Source organism: Solanum lycopersicum, chromosome 7 (genome assembly GCF_036512215.1).
Source record: "Solanum lycopersicum chromosome 7, SLM_r2.1".
Classification (NCBI taxonomy): domain Eukaryota; kingdom Viridiplantae; phylum Streptophyta; class Magnoliopsida; order Solanales; family Solanaceae; genus Solanum; species Solanum lycopersicum.
This window is the reverse complement of record NC_090806.1, coordinates 33,695,764-33,715,959: the sequence shown is the minus strand read 5'-3', so window position 1 is coordinate 33,715,959 and position 20,196 is coordinate 33,695,764. Positions and strand designations below refer to the sequence as shown.

Below are 20,196 nucleotides of genomic sequence, written 5' to 3'. Positions count from 1 at the left end.
ACATAGGCTTACCACTTAAAACTATTGGGCAGTCCTTGTATACTCTAGCAGTTCTTACATTTTCTCCTAAAGGTGTACTAACAAGTACTGGATCATGCAGAACTTCAAGAAATATCTCAAAAGTAAGAGCAAGTAGAGGAGTTACAAAGGAAAGCGTAGACCCTGGATCAAGTAAAGCATAAGCAGAAGTTGAGAATACTTGCAGCATACCTGTGATCATATCAGCGGACTACTCCTGCTCATCCCTGCCCTTTAGGCATAGAACCTGTTCCTCTTAGGAGGTTCGGCTACTGCTGCACCCTGTGGATTTGTCCTAGGCTGAGCATTACCTCCAGCCTGACCTCTGTTTTGTGGACAATCTCTGACCATGTGCCCACTCTTACCACAACCAAAGAAGGCATTAGTGCCCTGTCTGCACTCTCCACTGTGAGCTCGGCCACACTTAGCACAGTTCTTCTTTGGACGCTGTATCTCACCTCCATTGCCCCTCTTGGACTTCGGTCTGCCACATCTAGGTGTTGTACCCCTCTGAGAGTTAGAGTTCCCAGAACTCTGTTGCCCCTTCTTGAACCTGGGCTGCTCACGGATGCCAAAATTGTTTATGTGTCCTCCATGGCTGGGACCTGCCTAATCTTGAGGCCTAGGCCTCCTAACATCATGAACACCTCTCTTCTTGCGGTTGTCCTCTACCTGTTGGACATGCACTATAAACCTGGAATGGTCTATATTATCATAGAGCATCGCAGACCGACACTCCTCCTCCAGGTCTCCATTGATTCCTGTGAGCAACCTTCTCATCTCATCCTTGGTGTTCGAAACAAGGGAAGTAGAATACCTGGATAATTTCAACAAGGTTCAGTACTCTCCTTATTCTTACTATTAAATACTAAGGAAAATAACATACCTTGATAGCTTAACAAACTTCAGGGAATACTCTGTTACTGTCATAGAGCCTTGTTTAAGGTTGATGAACTCCTCAACCTTGGCTTCCGTCATCTCTCTTGGGAAAAATCTCTTCTGAAATAATTTCTTGAAGCTCCCAAGTGACTGGTACTCCACCCAAAACTTGGCTATCTTGACACATCTTGCACCAAGTCTGTTCTACATCATTGAGCTTATATAAAGCCAGTTCAGCTAAGTATCTGTGGCCCCCATAGCCACAAGAATCTTATGTACCTCATCCACAAACTCCTGAGGATACTCTGATGTCTTAGACCCTGTGAAAATAGGAGGGTTCATCCTCGTGAAGTCTCGCAACCTGTCAGCATGCTGCGAACCAGTGGGTTCAATCTCTCAACATCCTTTCGGTTGACTTGGGGAATCATAGCCTGAGCCTGCATCGTAATGGCCTATTCCATCTGATACAGAGATTCCCTCACCTCAGTATCAGCCAACCCAGTTGGGTTAAGTGACATGGCCACTCGTTCAGTTGGAGCCTAGGGTGGATCTTGATTACCCCTAGCAGCTGCTCCTCCTCTCCTCTTACCATTAGCTCTGCTAGTGTTCATTATCTGAAAAATAAAAAGGATTGATGTTATACACCCTCATAACACCAAGAACTCAAACATTAGGAAAAGCACGATAAGATCAGAAGAAGGAAAATTTTCCTACGTATCATACAGTCTCTAATCTAGGATAGTGGTGTAGTTCACTACCATGACATAGAAACTACTCAATGTGGTTGATGTGAACTTATATTCCTTGGAATTTAACCTAGTGCTTCGATACAAACTTTTTCACGACCGGCATCTAGACCCCAGACGAGACCGGCGTCGTTGACCTCTCAGAAGTCGCAGACAGGCCTACTTACGTCATTCTTACTTTACATAGGTTAATTTTTGCAGAAAATTTGAAACTTTTTGTTTCCTAACATATTTATAAAAAGGTTCACATTAATACGTAATTGTTCACCATCAACAATCTAACATTAAGGGATAAGCAACTGAAAGAAATAGTTCAATTCTTATTAAGTGAATAATTGCCAAAATGGCACCAATACATAGTTTGAATAAAAAAAGCTTACAAACTCTAGTAGAACATGCTCCACTACCTCAAATCTAAAACTAAGGTAGGATATAAAATAGTAGCATCCTCTAAAGCATGAGGACCTACCAACTCTGGATGAATGTTGGAAGTCCGAATAAGTGCAACAATGATTCTGTAGCTCTATCGTCCACTTGTTCCTACACTTAAAAATAGTAGAGTTTGTATAGGGTTAGTACATACTTGTACTAAGTATGGATATATGTAAGCACACACCATGGACATGCATGAGAAAGAATAGCTCTTTCCTAACAGCATCATTTTTTGAAGCCAAGTCAGTGGAGTTGTCAAATTGAGATTAGGAGAGTTTCCAAATTCGGATTAGGAAAGTCAGTGATTAGCCTAATTTGGAATAGGAAAGTTATGCCAAGATATTAACATACATCATCATACTTTTCACATTTGCATACAGCACATAACATTTACACATAGCACATATCATATAGCATACATCACAATTTGCATGAAGCACATAACTTCTTTAATATCATTAATTCATATGTCATGAGACCTTGGAATCATTGACTTAACATTAAGATATCCAGGATTGAGGGCTCAACAAATGGTACCTCAACTAGAGAGTCTTCATTAGCAAACACAGAGTTCTTCTTCGTTCATTCATACATACTCTATTTCATTTCATTCATAGGCCAGTATAAACACCAGCTATACCTAGGATGTAGTTTAAGACTTTCATTAGGTTCGTTGTGCAATGACCAAGAATGACCTAATGTCATTGCTTGAATCTAGATTACCTTTTGATTACTCTATCCTAACACCTTCGGTATCATTCATTTCATTATGTGCATCATTTAAGGTTGGACTCATTCTTTCATTGGGAACTTTAACTTTAACCGACATAGATCATGTGAGAATCATGAAATCCAGTGTCTCTCCCACACCGAAAAGAGGTGGAATCACCGGCCAAAGTGACCCATAACATGCTAGCGTACATGGTAATTTAACCCCACCAGATTGATATATTGGGTGTATAGGTTCAAAGACTGGGAGATATAAGGAGACCCATACTCTGTAAGCCGGACAGTCTCATCTCATGAGATTTACGTGAACCTCCTTCCTTCCCAAAAAAAGACATCACCGCTAATAGCGAGCTTATAGGTGCTTAGTAAAAAGATCCATTTCATTCGTCTCATACGTCATGGAAGTTGGCTTCTAGTATGAGGACATAATATCTCATTAGATTATTTCTCATATCATCATTAGTATTAAGTGTGTTAAGCTCAATACTTTCATTAGAGTGTTCATAGATACTGGTCTCTTCGTTATTTTACACTCTCGCAGGTGAGTACGTTTTGGTAACATTTACTTAGGCTCATTTAAGATTGATCTCATCATTCACATTAGCCTCATATCATGTTGTCACCACATTCATTATCATTAGAACCTTTGCTTTTCATAGTTACTCACCTTTTATTACTTGAATGTTCATTTCATCATATGCCAATGCACTTGGCCATTTAGTGTGTTTCACACCCTTCTTACCCCTTCTAGGGTTTCATCATTTTGTTGTTCATTTCATCATTTCATCATTCATTGTTCATTTCATTACATACATCTTAGGTTCACTTACTTATGAACGTATGCTAGACTTATGAGCCTGTACACACAAGCCATGGGGCTTCAGTCATAGTTCTTTAAGTAATACATACATTTCTAAGATTATGTAGTACAAGATTTATGTATCTTGTATAGTTGTCAAGATCTTGATTTCGATCTAAGTAGGTGGCATTATTCATGGATATTTTGTTCACGTATGACTTATGTATCAACAAGGAAGTTTGGTCAAGGAAACTCAAATTCGAATAACTTAGATAACATTCACATTTTTCATTGATTTTATTATTTATCTCCATAACATTGGGACTCTAGATTGAACCCCAACATTAACATTGTACCTTAAATTTTCTACTTGGTTTCCTCTTAAATTGGCCGAAGGGTTGTGGGTTCGAACCCCACAACCTCTTTCATTTTAGTCTTTAATTTTTGCTAGGGCATTGGGAGGTTGTGGGTTCGAACCCCCAATGCCTCCTTATTTTTGTTTTTAATTTCGCTAGAGGCTGTGAGGTGGTGGGTTCGAACCCCCACAGCCTCATATTTTATTTTTTTATTTTTTAATTAAGTTAATCAGGCTAGGCGTTTTGGCAGTGAGTTTGTGGGATTGAGCCCCCACAGCTTCACTTTATTTTCTCATTTAATTTTGTCATTCTCCTTTCCAACCTTGAGGTCGTGGGTTCAATTACCACGCCTCACATTTCTTTTTCTTTATTTTATCTTCTTTCACTCTCTACCTGGAGGTCGTAGGTTTGATTCCCACGCCTCTCATTTATTTATTTTAATTCTTGTTCTCTTCTTACTAACCTAGAAGACCCAATTTTGAGTCCCCGAGCCCCATTTTTTTCCTTTCTCACAAATTCCAGTAGCTAAAGGGTGAGGTCACAGGTTTAAACCTCCTTTTTAACTAAGCTGGAAATTTATTCATATTTTTAGCTTCCTTTCATCAACCTTTTCATGTTAGTTTCTTACGATATTTCACCAAGCATTTAGTGCATTGTTAGGTATAGTTTAGTAGTTACATTAGCCAAGCGTTTTCACTCAAATTTAGTAACTTCACACCCCATATGAACATCACATTGTGTACAACTTCTGAACATAAAATTGAAGGATTATACATGCCTTTACGCATCTCTAAACAGTGACCAACTTCACTGCCACACATTGCACACACACATCACTTTTTCACATGATTTCGAACAACATAATCATTATTCACAAAATTTCAAACATGCATACTTAAATGTAAACATCGCGAAAACACATTTCATCCCTACTTTGTACTAGCAAACATACCTATCCTAAAGTTCAATGGGAGCTAGTGACAGGGACATGCAAAAGGGGGAACAATCCTAGTTTTTGGAATGAATATCTTGAATCTTAGGGCGTCTCTTGGGAAAGGGACCAAGATGAAAGAAACTCATAACTTAATTTATGTTCAAACGATGAAGTTTCTGGCCAAACCCTCTTCAAAATCAGTCCAAGCTACCTCAACGTCCACACCACTCAACGAACAACTTCTCTTTTCCTTAATGTTTTTGGTTGCTTTGTTTTTCTTAAAATTTTATGTGAGTTCTTCAAGTGTAAAGAACTCTTGATATTATTTCTGTTCTTTGTTGTTTTTGGCAGAAACCAACGTGAGAGAGATGATGAAACGTGAGAGAGAGATCGTGTAAGAGTAGTCTAATAATAGAAGTTTTAGTTTGGGAATTAGTCAAACTAGGACTCCTTATTTATTTAAAAACCCTGATTTAATTATCTTAGTGAAAGGACCATTATCCCCTTTAAAAAATCAGATTATAAACATTAATTAATGACGAACTTGTTGCTTCCAATAAGGCTCGAACTCGAGAAGAGTGGCCCTTGTGAAATGGACCATTTCGGGTCAACCTGAGCCAAATTGGTTCTTTAATTAAATTAACTAATTAATTAATTACGGTCATTAAGACATTACCGTTAGCCCAGAAAAGACCATTTTACCCCTAGACCCTCAAAACTTAAGATTTCCATTTTTTAAAATCCGGTAAAGACTCCTTCGATTAAATCTTCATTTTCGAGAGCCTTACTTGGTTTGTTCCGACATTTCCAAGCTCAACTAACTCCCCAAGTTAGTTGTCTTGGTCGTAGCAAGGGTTCTGAAGTCCGGTTCTATACCTATCAATCCGTGTGAACCTTGGTCTAATCGCAAACATTCTTGACACCTTAAGCATTTATCCTATTCATTTTTAGGGTTGTTACAGTCTCCACGTAGGACCCACAAGGGGCTCTAGAAGATTACCCCAACTCAAGACTTAAATCTTTGTGGCAGCTTGCATGCAGTTCCAAACGACGACCCAAACGACGGACAGTCAATGGAACGACGGCTCGTTGACTTGGGGCATCGATGGAGCTTGCAAGTCTGCAAGTGGAGAAAACACAGGAGCAACCAAATAGACCCATGGATAGGGCGTGGTCTCACCCACGGACCGTCGATGCTGGGCGTCGATGGTGCTGTGGTTTTCTGGCAGTTTTCTGATTAGGCTTGGGGTATTTTGGGAAATTCACCCCAAGCCTTATAAAATAGGAGGACGGTTAGTTTGGTTGTTTAAGGGTATTTTAAGAGTATATAAGTCCTAAAACTCTCATTTAAACCCTAGAACCCAAATCAAAACACATTCCCTCCCAAAGTTTCTTCAAAAACCTCCATGAGAGCTCAAGGTGAAGATAGAGATTGAAGATGGATCTTCAATGGAGTTTCTTCTTCAATTATCATTGTATTCTTATAATAAGGTTTGGGAGTTATTCATCTAAGGCTTTCTATCAACTTAGAGCCAATTTTAAAGATGATTTTCAAAGATGAAAAAGTTTAATTTTTACTCTTAAGTCTTGGGTTCTTGCATGAAAGGTTTTCAAATGTTAAGACATGATATTATTGATGTATAAGTGACGTTTTCCTATGAAATTCTCCATGTTCCCTTGACCTTCACAAATCTCTTAAATTTGACTAAAATTTGAGTTATATGATCATGCTTTGATATTAATGAATTTAAGTGTAGATTGTTATGGGCTTTTAATTCATGTATAGATTGTGATTGATTGGTTTGTAGGTTTTTTAAATTTGATCAATAGAGTATTGTATATTCTTAGATCTATTAAATATTAAGCTTATTGAATTGATATTGACTTAATGCTTATGAATTGTAGTGTAGTTTTCTATGGGCTATTGAATGATGTAAGAATTGTATTCAATTGATGTCTAATTGGCTTTAGATTGATAATTATATATCGAATTGACTTAGATTCATTAAGTATTATAGTTTGTGTATTAAATTGATGTTCATGGACATGGGTAAGGATCTTATGGTATTGAATTGGATGGTTTAGCACTGGTATGATTCCTTAACTCTCTTAATATTATGTATAGCTTTAGTATTATAATGTTGATTGGTATGGTTCACTTATGGTGGAGGTTCTATGTGAACTAATGTAGCTTTGTCGGTGTTACATTATGCAATATGATGATTATGGCCTTGTCGGCAATACTTGACGTATTATGATGATTTGTATAGTTTATTTATGTGAAGTATGAGCATATCTATTTAAATTTGAAGTAATGTAAAAGTATGTATTCTTTCTATGTATGTTAGGAGATCATGTAGACTGTGACTATGTGCTTGTACGTGTAGTCTTAGATATTGATGCATCACTGTTCGTACTTGAGCATATGAGTCTATGATGGTTATATTAATGATGATATGGTAGTGTATAGGATTACATGAATATAATAGTGTTTATTCCTAAGTGTCTCAAAGAATGACATGTAATATGTGTTAAGGTGAAGTATGTTGTGTCTTGTCTTGGTTGACTTGTGTCCCTTCCTTGATGCATGTATGAATGTGAATATGAGATGTGTTGACTTAGGATGTTAAAGCCTCAGTCTTGTATGTATGAATGACATGAGACCTTGAATGATGTTAAGAAGGTCCTTTATGTGAAACCTTGAACCTAGTGGTATGGTTATGAATGTTGAAGTCGAAAGTCGTAATGGTATCCTTAAAGTGAAAGAATGATAGACTTAGGTTGATTGGCTGTAACGACATCATATCAATCCTTAGAAAAGTCATTATGAGCTTCTTGTCGCAATTGTAAGGTACCCCTAGTGGACCTCTTTGGTATGGTAAATGTGATTGAGTTATAAACTTGATATGGAACCCCTTTATATGAACCTCGAATGTAAATTACTCTATAAGAACAAAGGCTAGCACTGAGTGAGTATGGTAAGGGAAGTAGCTCTAGTTAAAGGATGAGACTAGAATACAAAGCAGGCCCTTCATATTTCTTAACAATGTGCCTACATCGGATGTGTCCAAGTTCTACCATTGGCAAGTAGAACACCCTCATCGGAGTAGGATAGAACTCCGGATTCCATGCTTTGTTACCATAGTCTATGTCAGTTATAGTATATTCTCATCATGTGGGATACCTACTAGCATTAGAGAAGTTCTATGAAGCCTAGGTGGTGGTATGTGATGCTATCTAGACATTGCACAATAGGCTTTAAAGGTGTTAGTGAGAGTCCCTAGGTCTTGTCCAAGACCATTACTTGAATGTCCTTATGTGATGAAAGTCTCTTAAATGAACTAATGAATGTAATTAATTAAGTTAGGAAAGTATGTTAAATGAATAAGTACTTATCTAGAGTAGTTAAGGGTTGTCTAGTTAAGGTGTGAAGGGGCCATAGGAATGGTCACTTCTTATCTTACCTAAATAAGTCTAGGAATGACTCTAGTTAGGGAAGATGGTTGATTATGTAGAAATGATCCAAACTTAGGTATTCCTAAGGATCACTTAGGTAATCTTGAAGTAGTCAATCATGGACGTTATCTTCTTGAATTACTTAAGTAAGTCTTTTGATAACCTTTATAGGGGAAAATGTCATATTATATATATTCTAATGCATTAAGTCTGAATGATTCTATCTTAGGTAGTCTATAGGATCTCTTAAGTGTGTGTGTAAAGGATTGTATGGGCGGTCACTTCACAACTCACTGAAGTGAACCTTAGAATCACCTTTGGTAGGAGGATCTCATGTTTATGTTCTTGGTGTGTATCTCATTATAGGTGGTCAGAGGGTGTAAGGCAGGTCTCTCTTTGTCTTACTTATGTGAGTCTTAGGCTAGCTTTTAGTGAGGAAACTACATTCTAGGATGTGTTTGAGGTGGAGTGAATGGACTTCACTGTAACAATGATAGAGCTTAATGTAATATTTTCCTAAAAGTGTACATAATTGGTTAAATGATTCCTTATATGATTCTTAGTTGTTAAAGGCTGTTATTATGCTTATAATATGATGTTTTAATCAAAATTCATGAAAAACATGTTATTTTCTAAATGTCCCTATTTCATGGTTTTTGCATGGCTTCCATACTTAGTGGATCTAATGTGCTAACCCTTTTTTTTCCCTTTTTGACTAAAGTGTAGAAATTGGAAGTCTTGATGTTCCATGGAGGATGGATAGGTTTCTAAGAGTTGAAGATGAAGTATTGGTGAATCCTCATAGATTCGAGGACAATATCCATGTGTTCCCTTATGTCTTAGTCTTTATTTTATGTCTTGTATGAGCTTAGTCCTAAGTATTGTATACTCCGATGTTTAGATGGTTCAAGGAGATGTTGTAAAGGTTTAATGTTTTAAATGAAAGTCTTCCCCTTGCGTATTGTTTATGGAAAGAGTTCTTCGTGTGTAAAGAAATTTTTAAATTCTTACTCATTTTAGAATTTTTATTATGCAATGAATGATACGAGTCGGTGAGATGAGACTTCTTGAAGTCTCATTTGTTGCGTGGCGACACAAGAATGCTCTAACTTCTAAGGTGTACTTGTGGGTCATTACATTATGTGAATTTCGTTATGTGTTGAATGTCTCTTAAATGGTCTAATGAACAAATGACTTAAGTGAAGGTATGTTAATAAAAAGACAAGTATCTAGAGTAGCTTTGAGGATTGTTTAGGAGGCTTAGAGAGGGTGTATGGGTGTTCTCTTCTTGTCTTACTTAAGTGAGTCTTAGAGTAATTCTAGGTAGGAAGTTTGATTAATGAAAAGGGAATAATCTTATCTTAGGTAGTCTAAAGGATCTCTTTGGTGTGTGTGAAGGAACTGTAGGGGCGATCTCTTCATAACTCACTCAAGTGTTCCTTAGAATCACCTTTGGTAGGAGGGTCTCATATTTATGTGTTTTGATGTATTCATGATGCTTTCTTGTAATATGTGATTTATATGTGAAGTTGGTGTGATATGTGGTTTTCTATATTATGGTATAAGGTTTACTGTAAAAGATCATGGTTTGATACAAATGTTTGTTTATAATTTTTTTATGCATTATATCATACTGAGTACATGCATTGTACTAATTCCATACATTTTGTCTATTTCTAAATGTGTGGCTAGATGGTGAAAAGTGTCCTGAAGCAAGGTCTGGAATTAGGACTCTTTCAAGCAAAGTTGAAGTATGTCCTCACTTGACTCGAGGACAAAACTATCTTTAGATTTCTTTTATTAAACAAGTATTGTAATAGACTAAGTTTCTATATTTTGATTGTATGGGTCGTGTCCCAAGTATTCGTGAGTCTAAGATTGTCCTGTGTTGAGACTTAGTATTTCCTATGATTTTAGATGAAAGATGTTATGAGATATTATTCGTGTGAAATGTTTTAATTTCGCACTACTTTTCATGCATGTATGCAATGTATCATGTCAAAAGACTTGTAAAAGACCTCCGAGAGGTCAAATACGCCATGTTATAATCCGAGGCCACCATATCTTCTAGGGTGTGCTTGAGGGATCTGACAATCTTAGACATTGAGAATTTTGAGTAGACTCCAACAATTTAGCTTGTTTGTTTCTAGTTCTTCGATTGCGATAGGTTACACTTTATTTTGAGTTCGACATTGCTTAGTTTCTGATATATGGGTTGTATAGCATGCATATTGGTCTACTGGCATATTTATGTTTTGTTGATTGTTGAATTAATGATTGTTTGAATGAACAAGCATGTGAATTCTCGAATCGTAATATTATGAATTTGTGAACTATGATTATTCCATACTTAATGTGTTGTTCTGAGATATAACCGAATAGGTTAGCATATTGAGATATGTATATAACATACACTTTCTAATATGATACTGAGTGACTTGAATTTGGTGTTAGCTTATGGACGAGCGATTGTATGAGTGGTTGGATCGGGTACCATGTTGGTACGATATATGGACACCTAGCGTCCCTTGCAAGTCATGACTAGATATGAAAGATTATGTCTTTAACATATGTGTAAAAAAGAAAGTCAAACCTATAATCTATTGAGCGAGTACTAGAGATATCTGGCAGGATGTAGGTTTTATACCTCTGCGTTGATATAATTTCCATGATCTACTGACTTGTTTGTATTTGACAAGCATGTTGATGATTAATGTATTACTTGATAAATATGACATGTTAGAATGGAGGTAAGTATTATTGATCAATAATAGGGCATATTAAAAGGGTGTTTGTACTTTTTATCTTTAGATAGTTGTGGGGTCAATTTTGCTCCTTCTAGGCCTAGCTTAAGAAAGAGAAAAGAAAGACAAAAAGAGAGGGGGGGGGGGGGGAGGGGGAAGAGAAGTAAAGCAAAACACAAAGTAGGGGTAATGATTATTTGGTAAGTTTTGTGGTGCAAAACAATAAAAATGTTAAGTGTAACTGAAAGGGTCATTGTGACATATGCAAAAGTTCGGGATTTAGCAGAAGTCTCTCCTCAAAAACCCAAGGGCGCAGCCATCGGCGAGAGAAACAAAACCTCGCCTGTCATCGTTCCTTGCACATCAATCCGTAGGCAGACCTAAAGGTGCAATTTTGAGCTCATTCTCCGTTCTTTTATCTTCTGATTCGATCTCATTGGTTCCATACATTTTTACTATCAGTTATTTAGTCGGCAGTCTTGTTTCTTCCTCGATCTCGTTCCGTATTATATGTTGATAGCATATCGTGTGCTGGTAAGTATCTCTCAAGGAGATGTACCTTTCTTAGGGGGTTTGCTTTTAATGATTTGGCGGTGTCTGATGAGGGTTTTTGTTTCTTACGGTTGCTTCGTTTGACTCAGCAATGAATGCTGGTTCTTTCTCTGATTTGTGATCTTCGTTTGTCTCTTTCTAACCTGATCTGTGGAATAGAACAGTAATTATCGAAGCAGCGGTTTGATTTTACTTTTGGGTGCTTGAGGGAAATTGCTTGTTGATTGATTCTTCTTTGTTGTACATTTGAATAGAAATGATTATGTTTTGTAGCTTATTGAAAATGGTGATTGGTAGATCGAGTAGTTTTACTTATTTATGGGTTTCTGGTTTGTGTAAGTTGATTGGTGTTGGACAGTATGGAAAGAACAAAATTATTTTGGGGTTTTGGTGTTGGATGCAACCGGCTTTCTTATTCTAACCACATTTAGAGAAGCATCACTGTTAGCGGTGCTAGAAGCCAAACTAAAGCTCCATTTAATCATATCTTCTTGGCTGACTGAGCTTCTTGTTGGTTTTCTGTGTAAGTGAGAGTGTTCCATGTTTATTCCATATAGCCAACCCAAATAGATTGTGATTTGAGGCATAATTTGTTTTACACTTTATTCCCCATTTTTTTCAATTTATGTGAACCTATTTTCTTTTTACCCGTTTGAAAAATATGATCCTTCTCTCAATTTGGTCATAATTTAATTTGAACTTCCCATTTTACCACTAAAGAGAAGCTTTTATAGCCATACATAAGTTATGGCATGTTTAAGGCCACAAGTTCCATATAACAACACATATATTATGGCAATGGCAAAGTTTCGGGATTTAGCAGAAGTCTCTCCTCAAAAACCAAGGGGCGCAGCCATTGGCGAGAGAAACAAAACCTCGCCTGTCATCTTTCCTTGCACATCAATGAATAGGCAGACCTAAAGAAATTTTGTGGGATTGATGGCGTCAAAGATTCAACAACTGCAATCTCAGGCATGCCAAGCTTCAAAATTTGTTGCCAAGCATGGTACTGCCTACTACAAAACAGTTGCTAGAGCAGAACAAGCAGTACATTGTGGAGCCACCCACTGTTGAAAAGTGCAACGAGTTGTCCAAGCAGTTACTCTACACTCGCCTTGCAAGCATTCCTGGACGTTATGAGGCATTTTGCAAGGAGCTTGATAAGCAAATGTGGAAGAATAAAAAGGAGTTGAAGGTTGAAGATGCTGGAATTGCACCGTTGTTTGTTTTGGAGTGTTTTGCATTGGCATTGTGCTGGTGAGATTGTAGGAAGAGGGTTTACATTCAGTGGTTATCTTCATCAAAAAAACTACCACTAATTCCAAAAGTCGTTCTTTCTTAAATTTTGTGCTAAGTTCAACAAGTTTTCTTAAAAATTAGAATCGAGGAAGTAGTGTGTTCGGTTGGGGTGGAAATATGATAGGTTGTCGGATTTATATTTCCCCTTGATAAGGAAGTTATTGAGGAGGGATGAAAATGGAGCAGTGCAATGCCTTCTCGGTGTTAAATCTTTGAACCTTGAAAATGAGAAGTATGGCACTTTTATTTCCCGGACCAACCACACCAAATTGTTGGAAGTTTAATATTTCACCTCTCCATTCCCTTATAGAAATTAAGCTCTAATAAATATTACTAGTAACTAAGCATTGGATATGGGCTTATTTTGGAAGTTCTTTGTAAAAGGTGATACTGGAGAAATATGGAATGCAAAATCAATGGTGCTCTAAGAAGTATGGACCTGTGGGGGTTGGATTATCTAAATATTTTAGAAAGTTGCAGTCATATTTTGTTGAAAGAATTTCCTCTTAAGAATTTTTCATGACAGTTGGCTTGATCACACTCTCAGTTCCCTATTTTATACAGCATAACTAGAGGGAGATTAGTTGCTAGCCCAATGTAGAAGTCGTACTTTCTTGAACAAAGAATTCATCACAGGAATTTTGGGTTTATTAGAGTCTTAGAGACATGCAATGAACCTTTAGCAAAAAGGGATGAGCTGATTTGGAAAAAGGATAAGAAGGGGAAATTCACAGTCAAATCTTTGTATGAGTCACTTTTGGAGGAAGTAGGTCCTAAATCCCCACCCATGGCCATTTAAGCATATTTGGAAATGTTAGCCCTACCAGAGTTGCCGCTTTTTGTATGAATTCTAACTCACAATGCTTGCCTGGCACGAGAGAGATTGAAGAAAATAGGTTTAGCTCTGCCCGTTCTAGCTCAGGCAATAGATGTATCTCTGTGAAAAAAGATGAAGAAACAGCTCGCCTTCTCTTCCTGCAATGCACTGTCACAACACAATTATGGGGGGTTAATTTTCGACATAATACCTGCTCTGGAAAATGCCTAGAACAACAGTGGAGCTGCTCAATTTTTTGACAGTGAGAAGAACGAATAAAGATCTGCTAAAAGGTTATTCTGACAGTCCCAGCAGGCATTTGGTGGAGCATATGCGGACAGAAAGAAATAAGAGATGCTTTGAAGGAATCCGTAGTTCTGTTAGGAAGTCAAACATATGCTTAATCTTTAGTGTTGACTTTTGCTGATGAAAATATGCTTTACCTTTTCAACCCAAAAAAAGTTAGCTTAGGATATGTTGTATAATTTTTGGTTGTTGCTCTCGAATTTGGAAGAAAAAAATGAATAGTATATTTCTTCTCTAATTAACTGGTAATATTTTTTAGATGTTTAGTTTTGACGTCCTCTATTTCTGTATCTAGGAACTTTGTGGAATTGATGGCATCAAAGATTCAACAACTGCAATCTCAGGCATGCCAAGCTTCAAAATTTGTTGCCAAGCATGGTACTGCCTACTACAAACAGTTGCTAGAGCAGAACAAGCAGTACATTGTGGAGCCACCCACTGTTGAAAAGTGCAATGAGTTGTCCAAGCAGTTACTCTACACTCGCCTGGCAAGGTTATATTCTGTCCCACTTAATTTTGTGCCATGTTATTATAATTAGCTGTGATGAAGTTGATTGGATTTGTTGGTTTAATTTCACATGAAAACCAGTACCAGTGATTTGGTTTCTAGCCTAATGGGGAATTTAGCTGACCCTTCCTCACATGAATTAGGTGTGGACGATGCAATTTTTGGTGTCTTCCAAATCACTACTGTCTTATAAATTTGTTTTTGTATGCTACATAAATGTCTAAGTGAGGGGACCTGTAGAGGATCCCTATAGCCATCCTAACTAGCTTGGATTTTGCTGTAGTTGCTGCTTTGTGCTATACAGATATACTGAGTCTTCGCTCAAAAATTAAATAGGTATAGTTCTGAACTTGTCAGTTCATCTAGGATTGTGAGTTCTGAACTTTTCAGTTATTGTGATATCAAAGTGCAAATGTTTTTTTCATTATAGTGGCAGTATAATTTTTTATACAAGACTAGTGGAAAGATAAAGCTGGTGCTGTTTTTAATTCTCTTAATTCGAAACTACTAGGTGGATTGTTTTCCTTCCATACTATGTATTTGAATCTTGCTCTATCTGACTGGTTAATTCACGTGCAATGCAAATTCCTGTTATTTGTGCCTTGCCATACAATGAAATATACACAGGAAAGTTATATGGTATTATATTTGGCTTTGCGCTTCAAATCTATACAAGATTTTGAATGTTTTCTTTTAGTATATATGATTGAATTTACATGCTTGCTGCATAATGTGCTTTATCTAAATTTCTGTTTGAATCCTCGCATAACAAGCACAGCATGTAAGCAAAGTAGTGTGCATATTTAACTGACACAAAAGTTTAACATTGGGCATGATCGTTTCCTAAAGTTCTTTTTGTGTGGGACAGCATTCCTGGACGTTATGAGGCATTTTGGAAGGAGCTTGATTCTGTGAAGCAAATGTGGAAGAATAGAAAGGAGTTGAAGGTTGAAGATGCTGGAATTGCAGCGTTGTTTGGTTTGGAGTGTTTTGCATGGTATTGTGCTGGTGAGATAGTAGGAAGAGGGTTTACATTCACTGGTTACTATCCTTGAAATATCAATCCTTGTGAAAATTGACCGGTTGTAAGGGCTCTCCCTCTTTATAAGGGTGAAGATTTTGTTTCTGAAGCTGCAAAGTCAGTTTTTACATTATGCCGCAAATAATCTGCCCACTCCGTCTTCCTTGGCTTTACTTGAAAACTTTGTAATAGTGAATTTAAATTTGCTCAAAGTATACTGCTACATGTGATTGTTCTTATTAATTACTTCGCTTCTATTTGGAAGGCTGACTAGCTCATGTTTTCCATATCCATGTGGAAGTTGATGTTGAAGTTAAGATGTGAACGTGAATCTCTTCGCTTATATATAGATTCAATATTCTACAATTTTCTCTCTACAGAACAAGTCTACAATCATTAAGAATATAGTCTAGAAGATCACCAAAATGGTCAATGTTTTTTCACTTGGTTCTTAATATATACTTAAACAAAAAGTGTTGGTTTTGGTTCTTTATATTACAAATCTACACATCTATCAGAAAGTAAATATTTAATCCAACTATGGATAGATTGGAAAACTATTTTCTCTACGTTTTCCAATAAAATTTATTATGTTTTCTTTTATAAAATATTATTCCATCACCTATAACCATTTTTCTTATCAAGATAACTTTTTGTATAGATATGCTAGGTTTAAGGTAAAAGGATCAAAGTGAAAATATTTTATTAAAGTTATGGACTATTTCAATCAAGTAAAATTTATTAAGGATAAAAATGAACACATCTATATGTTTATTTAAAGGAGTGTTAGACTTACTGATGTGACATGCCTTTAAGGATTAGAAACATATTTATCTTTTGGCTTAAGTCATATGCGGACTCTTAAAGTTGTATGTATGATTCACTTAGACCCCTTAATTAGGATTTATACGTATTGAACATTTTTATATATCTAAAACCTATTTCTATTGGGACGTTTTTCGATAATCAATAAAAAAAAAAGGAAAGCGTGTGATATACTTGCTATGATGTGGCAAAATGACTAATTAAAAGATGACACGTGTCACTTGACCCCAACAACTATAGATTTGTTTTTTAATGTTAAAAGTAATAAAAATTATTTCAAATAAATTTTATATCTATTTCTTGGTAAAAAATAATGAAATGACAATCCATTTTACTCAACTACGCCTACCCAATCCCTTTTCTTCTTCATTTTCTTCTCATCAATTGTTTTTTCCAAAACCACAAAAACCAACTTCACTGCAAATTACTTGAAGATTCAATTTTTTTAAAAATATTTTTATTTCTAATATGTGAGAGGGAAAAATACTAAAAGAGACTGATATAATAGTAATGAAGAAGTTTATTAATGGTTACTCATCCGGTAATCGATTGCAAAAAGTTGAGAGGACCCAAATTAATTTTATCAAAAATTATTTTTCATTCGTAATACGTGATAGATAAATATATTCTGAGAGTTGATACAAGAGTGATGAAGAACGAAAGTTTGTCAATGGCTAATCATCTTGAAATCGATTGCAAGGAACAAGAGGACCTAAATTCGTTTATCGATTCATTTGATATTGTTTTTCATAAGTTTAGTGGGTTTACAATTTAATTTGAATTGTAATGTTTATTCGAAGGTGTCCGAAAATTGAGATGTAACGTCGACTTAATATTTTCATCCGAATGTTAAAAAATCAACTTTCGTTATTTTTCTTGCAAATTCAGTTACTTGATTCCTTTTTTTTTCTTTGAATATTGAAAAGAAATAGAAAAGAAAAAAATTGGAGATTCTATAGTTGTCTTTGAAAATTCAAATTTGGGAAAGAAGATGACTTGATGGGGGTAAGGGTGCTTTTTTTTTTTTTGGATTAAGTATCATTATTTTTAAACATATTTGGAAACTATTTTAATTTATTTAAATGCCAAGTGTCCATTAAAGAAGAAACAGTGTAAGTTATTTTGAAAAAATAAAATAAACCAGTATTTCAAAAAAACTCATGCGCCCAAAGTAATTGAAAAACACTTCTTGTCATGACCAGGGAGCACCACATAGAAGTAACATGACGTACTTGACCTCTTGGAGGTCTTATACAAGCCCTTAGTTATCATTCATCGCATTTTCATAGGTGAATTTAGCGGAAATTTTGAAACTTTGTTAGCACATCATATGCTAGAACATCACTTCCATTATATATAAAATATCATAATACATAGTTAGACTCTAAGTCTCTTTGTCATCCTAGACTCAACATCATTAGAATACTTTAAGGACACAACCCTTGTAACATAAATCACAAGTATACTATTACAAGACTTTACGGTAAGACATGACTTAGGAAATCCTTGGACTTAAAGATTCCTTTCCTTGAGCTTGGGAATCACATATCAAGCCCTTCATCTTAGAGACCTCCTTTAAGCATCCATAATCTACACCGTGTAAAAAAGGTATAGAAGAATGGAGTTAGTATAAGAATGCACTAAGTATGACAACCATGCATTTAAAAAGGATATTTTACTTGAAACCATGCATTATGTCTTTTGGTGAAAATTTCTTAAAACTTGATACAATAATCATCATGTCAGTTGCATACTTATTTTAGGCATATAAAATAGTCATAACATCACATAAAATCACACATTGCATGTAAGGCATATAAGTCGCCAGTTTACAGTAAGCACACTTTCAATTACAGTGAGTTCATTTGACAGTAAGCTTTCTTTCTTTTAACTTCTTACCTTCCCAAGTATCCCTCTAGTGATAATTGGAGCAATGCATCAATTTAAGGAAACAAAGTACTCATACATAAAACCTTCCTAACTCAACACATACATTCATAGAAGTATAGTACATCATAAAAACATTTAAGTCAAGATCCTAATGACATTACAGTAAACTACATCCAGCTTTCACATATACTAACTTCACTTCACATAGACCATTATAAGACCTTACTCACAATCTTAACCTAAGTCTACTAGTGCAATGTAAATGTGAAACCCCATAACCTCACATATTTTGTAAACCTATCATGAGATCACAAGCCTTAACAATTCACTTCATACATCAACATGCAAATTATCAACACTTCAGTCACACCAAGTAATACATTCATCATATATTCACCAAGACTAACATTATGCAAATAATTAAAAACCTCCTCACATTAGGACATTCATCACAACAAGTAGACAACACTAAAATGTCACGCATAAGGACATAATATATATATACATACATTAGAACACCTTCCTAGAATCCCCTTCAAGAACTACTTCTGCAATGCATAGGTAAAGTGTCATGCCCTCACCTATACTAAGTAACATCCCTTAGGTTGTTATTTACATTCATTGTTCATTTTACTTTAGGAAAACTATAGCCTTAACCGACACTAAGACCATTGGTGATTACACCCAGGGAAGGTGCTCTACTTTGCAAAGCTAGAATATTAACACATGCTAGCATATTAGGTGAGATACCTTGCTTGATTCTAACGGGAAAGCATAGTTTATGGAACTTGGAGGAAAATATGGAAACCCTCTTTATGCCTTTTGAGGCATTGTAGTTATCCACTTATGGAAACCCTCTTTATGCTTATTGAGGCATTGTAGTTATCCACCTCTTGAGAACTATGGTGAACAAGCTTTCCCACATTGGGAAGGGGCACCCCTCATCTAAGTTTACTTGGTGCTAAGCTAAATTACCTTTATTGAAAAGTCATTTTTATCTTTACTTTATAAATAATAGGCTTAGGAGAATTAACCCCTCATATGCTTAGCTCATAGGTCATATATGGGAGTTCATCAACCTAAATCATGTGAGAAGTCCTTTCACATGGACATAGCATATGTAAAAAACCATCTCATTTGGGGTACACTTGAGAACACCTTTCAAGGACCCTTTTTGACTAGATCATCGTACATGTGTGTGTGCGCACATACGTGTGAGCAAGCCTCTCACATAACACAGTTAGACCATACGTATTCATACTTTTCCATTATTCATTCATCCTTCTATATGTGTAACTACATGAGCTATCCTTTCACATAAACACATTTAGACACTATGCATATTCATAACATACTCATGCATTCATGTTCATGTATATAGATCACAAACCTAGGAACTATCATATCAATGCACACATGTGCAATGCATGGAAAAAGTTGCATATCCTATATCGATGCTAGTACACCTATCAAGTAATCCTAGTTAAGGGATACATAACATAATTCATAGACAAGCTTTTCATGCATAGTAGTAGACACAAGTGCATATGCGAATATCCTTTCATTAGACACCATATATCTATACTGCTTTGTAAGCATACACGAAGTGTGAGTGTGTGTACATTGGTCAACATGATCACATAATCGCTATCCAACTACCTATTGAGGCACCCACCCTCTTAGCCCACAATGCACAACCAAGTATAGACCACACAAAACATAATAGCATAGGAGACAATATAACTACAACACTTGCATTCAAGACTCCTAACCATAGCTAACCACACATTTATAAAAGGGTACATCGGTAAGGGGTCATTAACCACTATGACTTATTCATGGAAGCAACTAAATCAACCCTAACATAGTCATTCACATGCTTGTG

The 20,196-nt window shown here is 36.0% G+C and overlaps 2 protein-coding genes and 1 pseudogene across 3 annotated transcripts; 2 read left to right on the top strand and 1 right to left on the bottom strand.

Annotated features, from left to right (window-relative positions):
* Positions 1-252: 252 nt before the first annotated feature.
* Positions 253-1,415, bottom strand: LOC138337405 (uncharacterized). Its single transcript, XM_069287314.1, has 5 exons — positions 1,380-1,415; positions 1,177-1,269; positions 905-1,101; positions 691-835; positions 253-576 (listed from the first exon to the last, which is right to left on the bottom strand). Exons 1-5 carry the CDS (start codon positions 1,413-1,415, stop codon positions 253-255), a joined length of 795 nt encoding a protein of 264 aa, XP_069143415.1.
* Positions 1,416-11,229: 9,814 nt separating this feature from the next.
* LOC101266345 (uncharacterized) lies at positions 11,230-15,962 on the top strand. 2 transcript variants are annotated; one of them, XM_004242922.5, is made up of 3 exons: positions 11,230-11,479; positions 14,363-14,560; positions 15,444-15,962. In XM_004242922.5, exons 2-3 carry the CDS (start codon positions 14,379-14,381, stop codon positions 15,628-15,630), a joined length of 369 nt encoding a protein of 122 aa, XP_004242970.1. In that variant the 5' UTR covers positions 11,230-11,479; positions 14,363-14,378; the 3' UTR covers positions 15,631-15,962. The 2 variants fall into 2 exon arrangements, with proteins under 2 accessions (XP_004242970.1, XP_004242971.1); XM_004242923.5 differs by having other exon boundaries at positions 11,386-11,627.
* Positions 12,433-12,981, top strand: LOC138337184 (uncharacterized; annotated as a pseudogene).
* Positions 15,963-20,196: the final 4,234 nt, after the last annotated feature.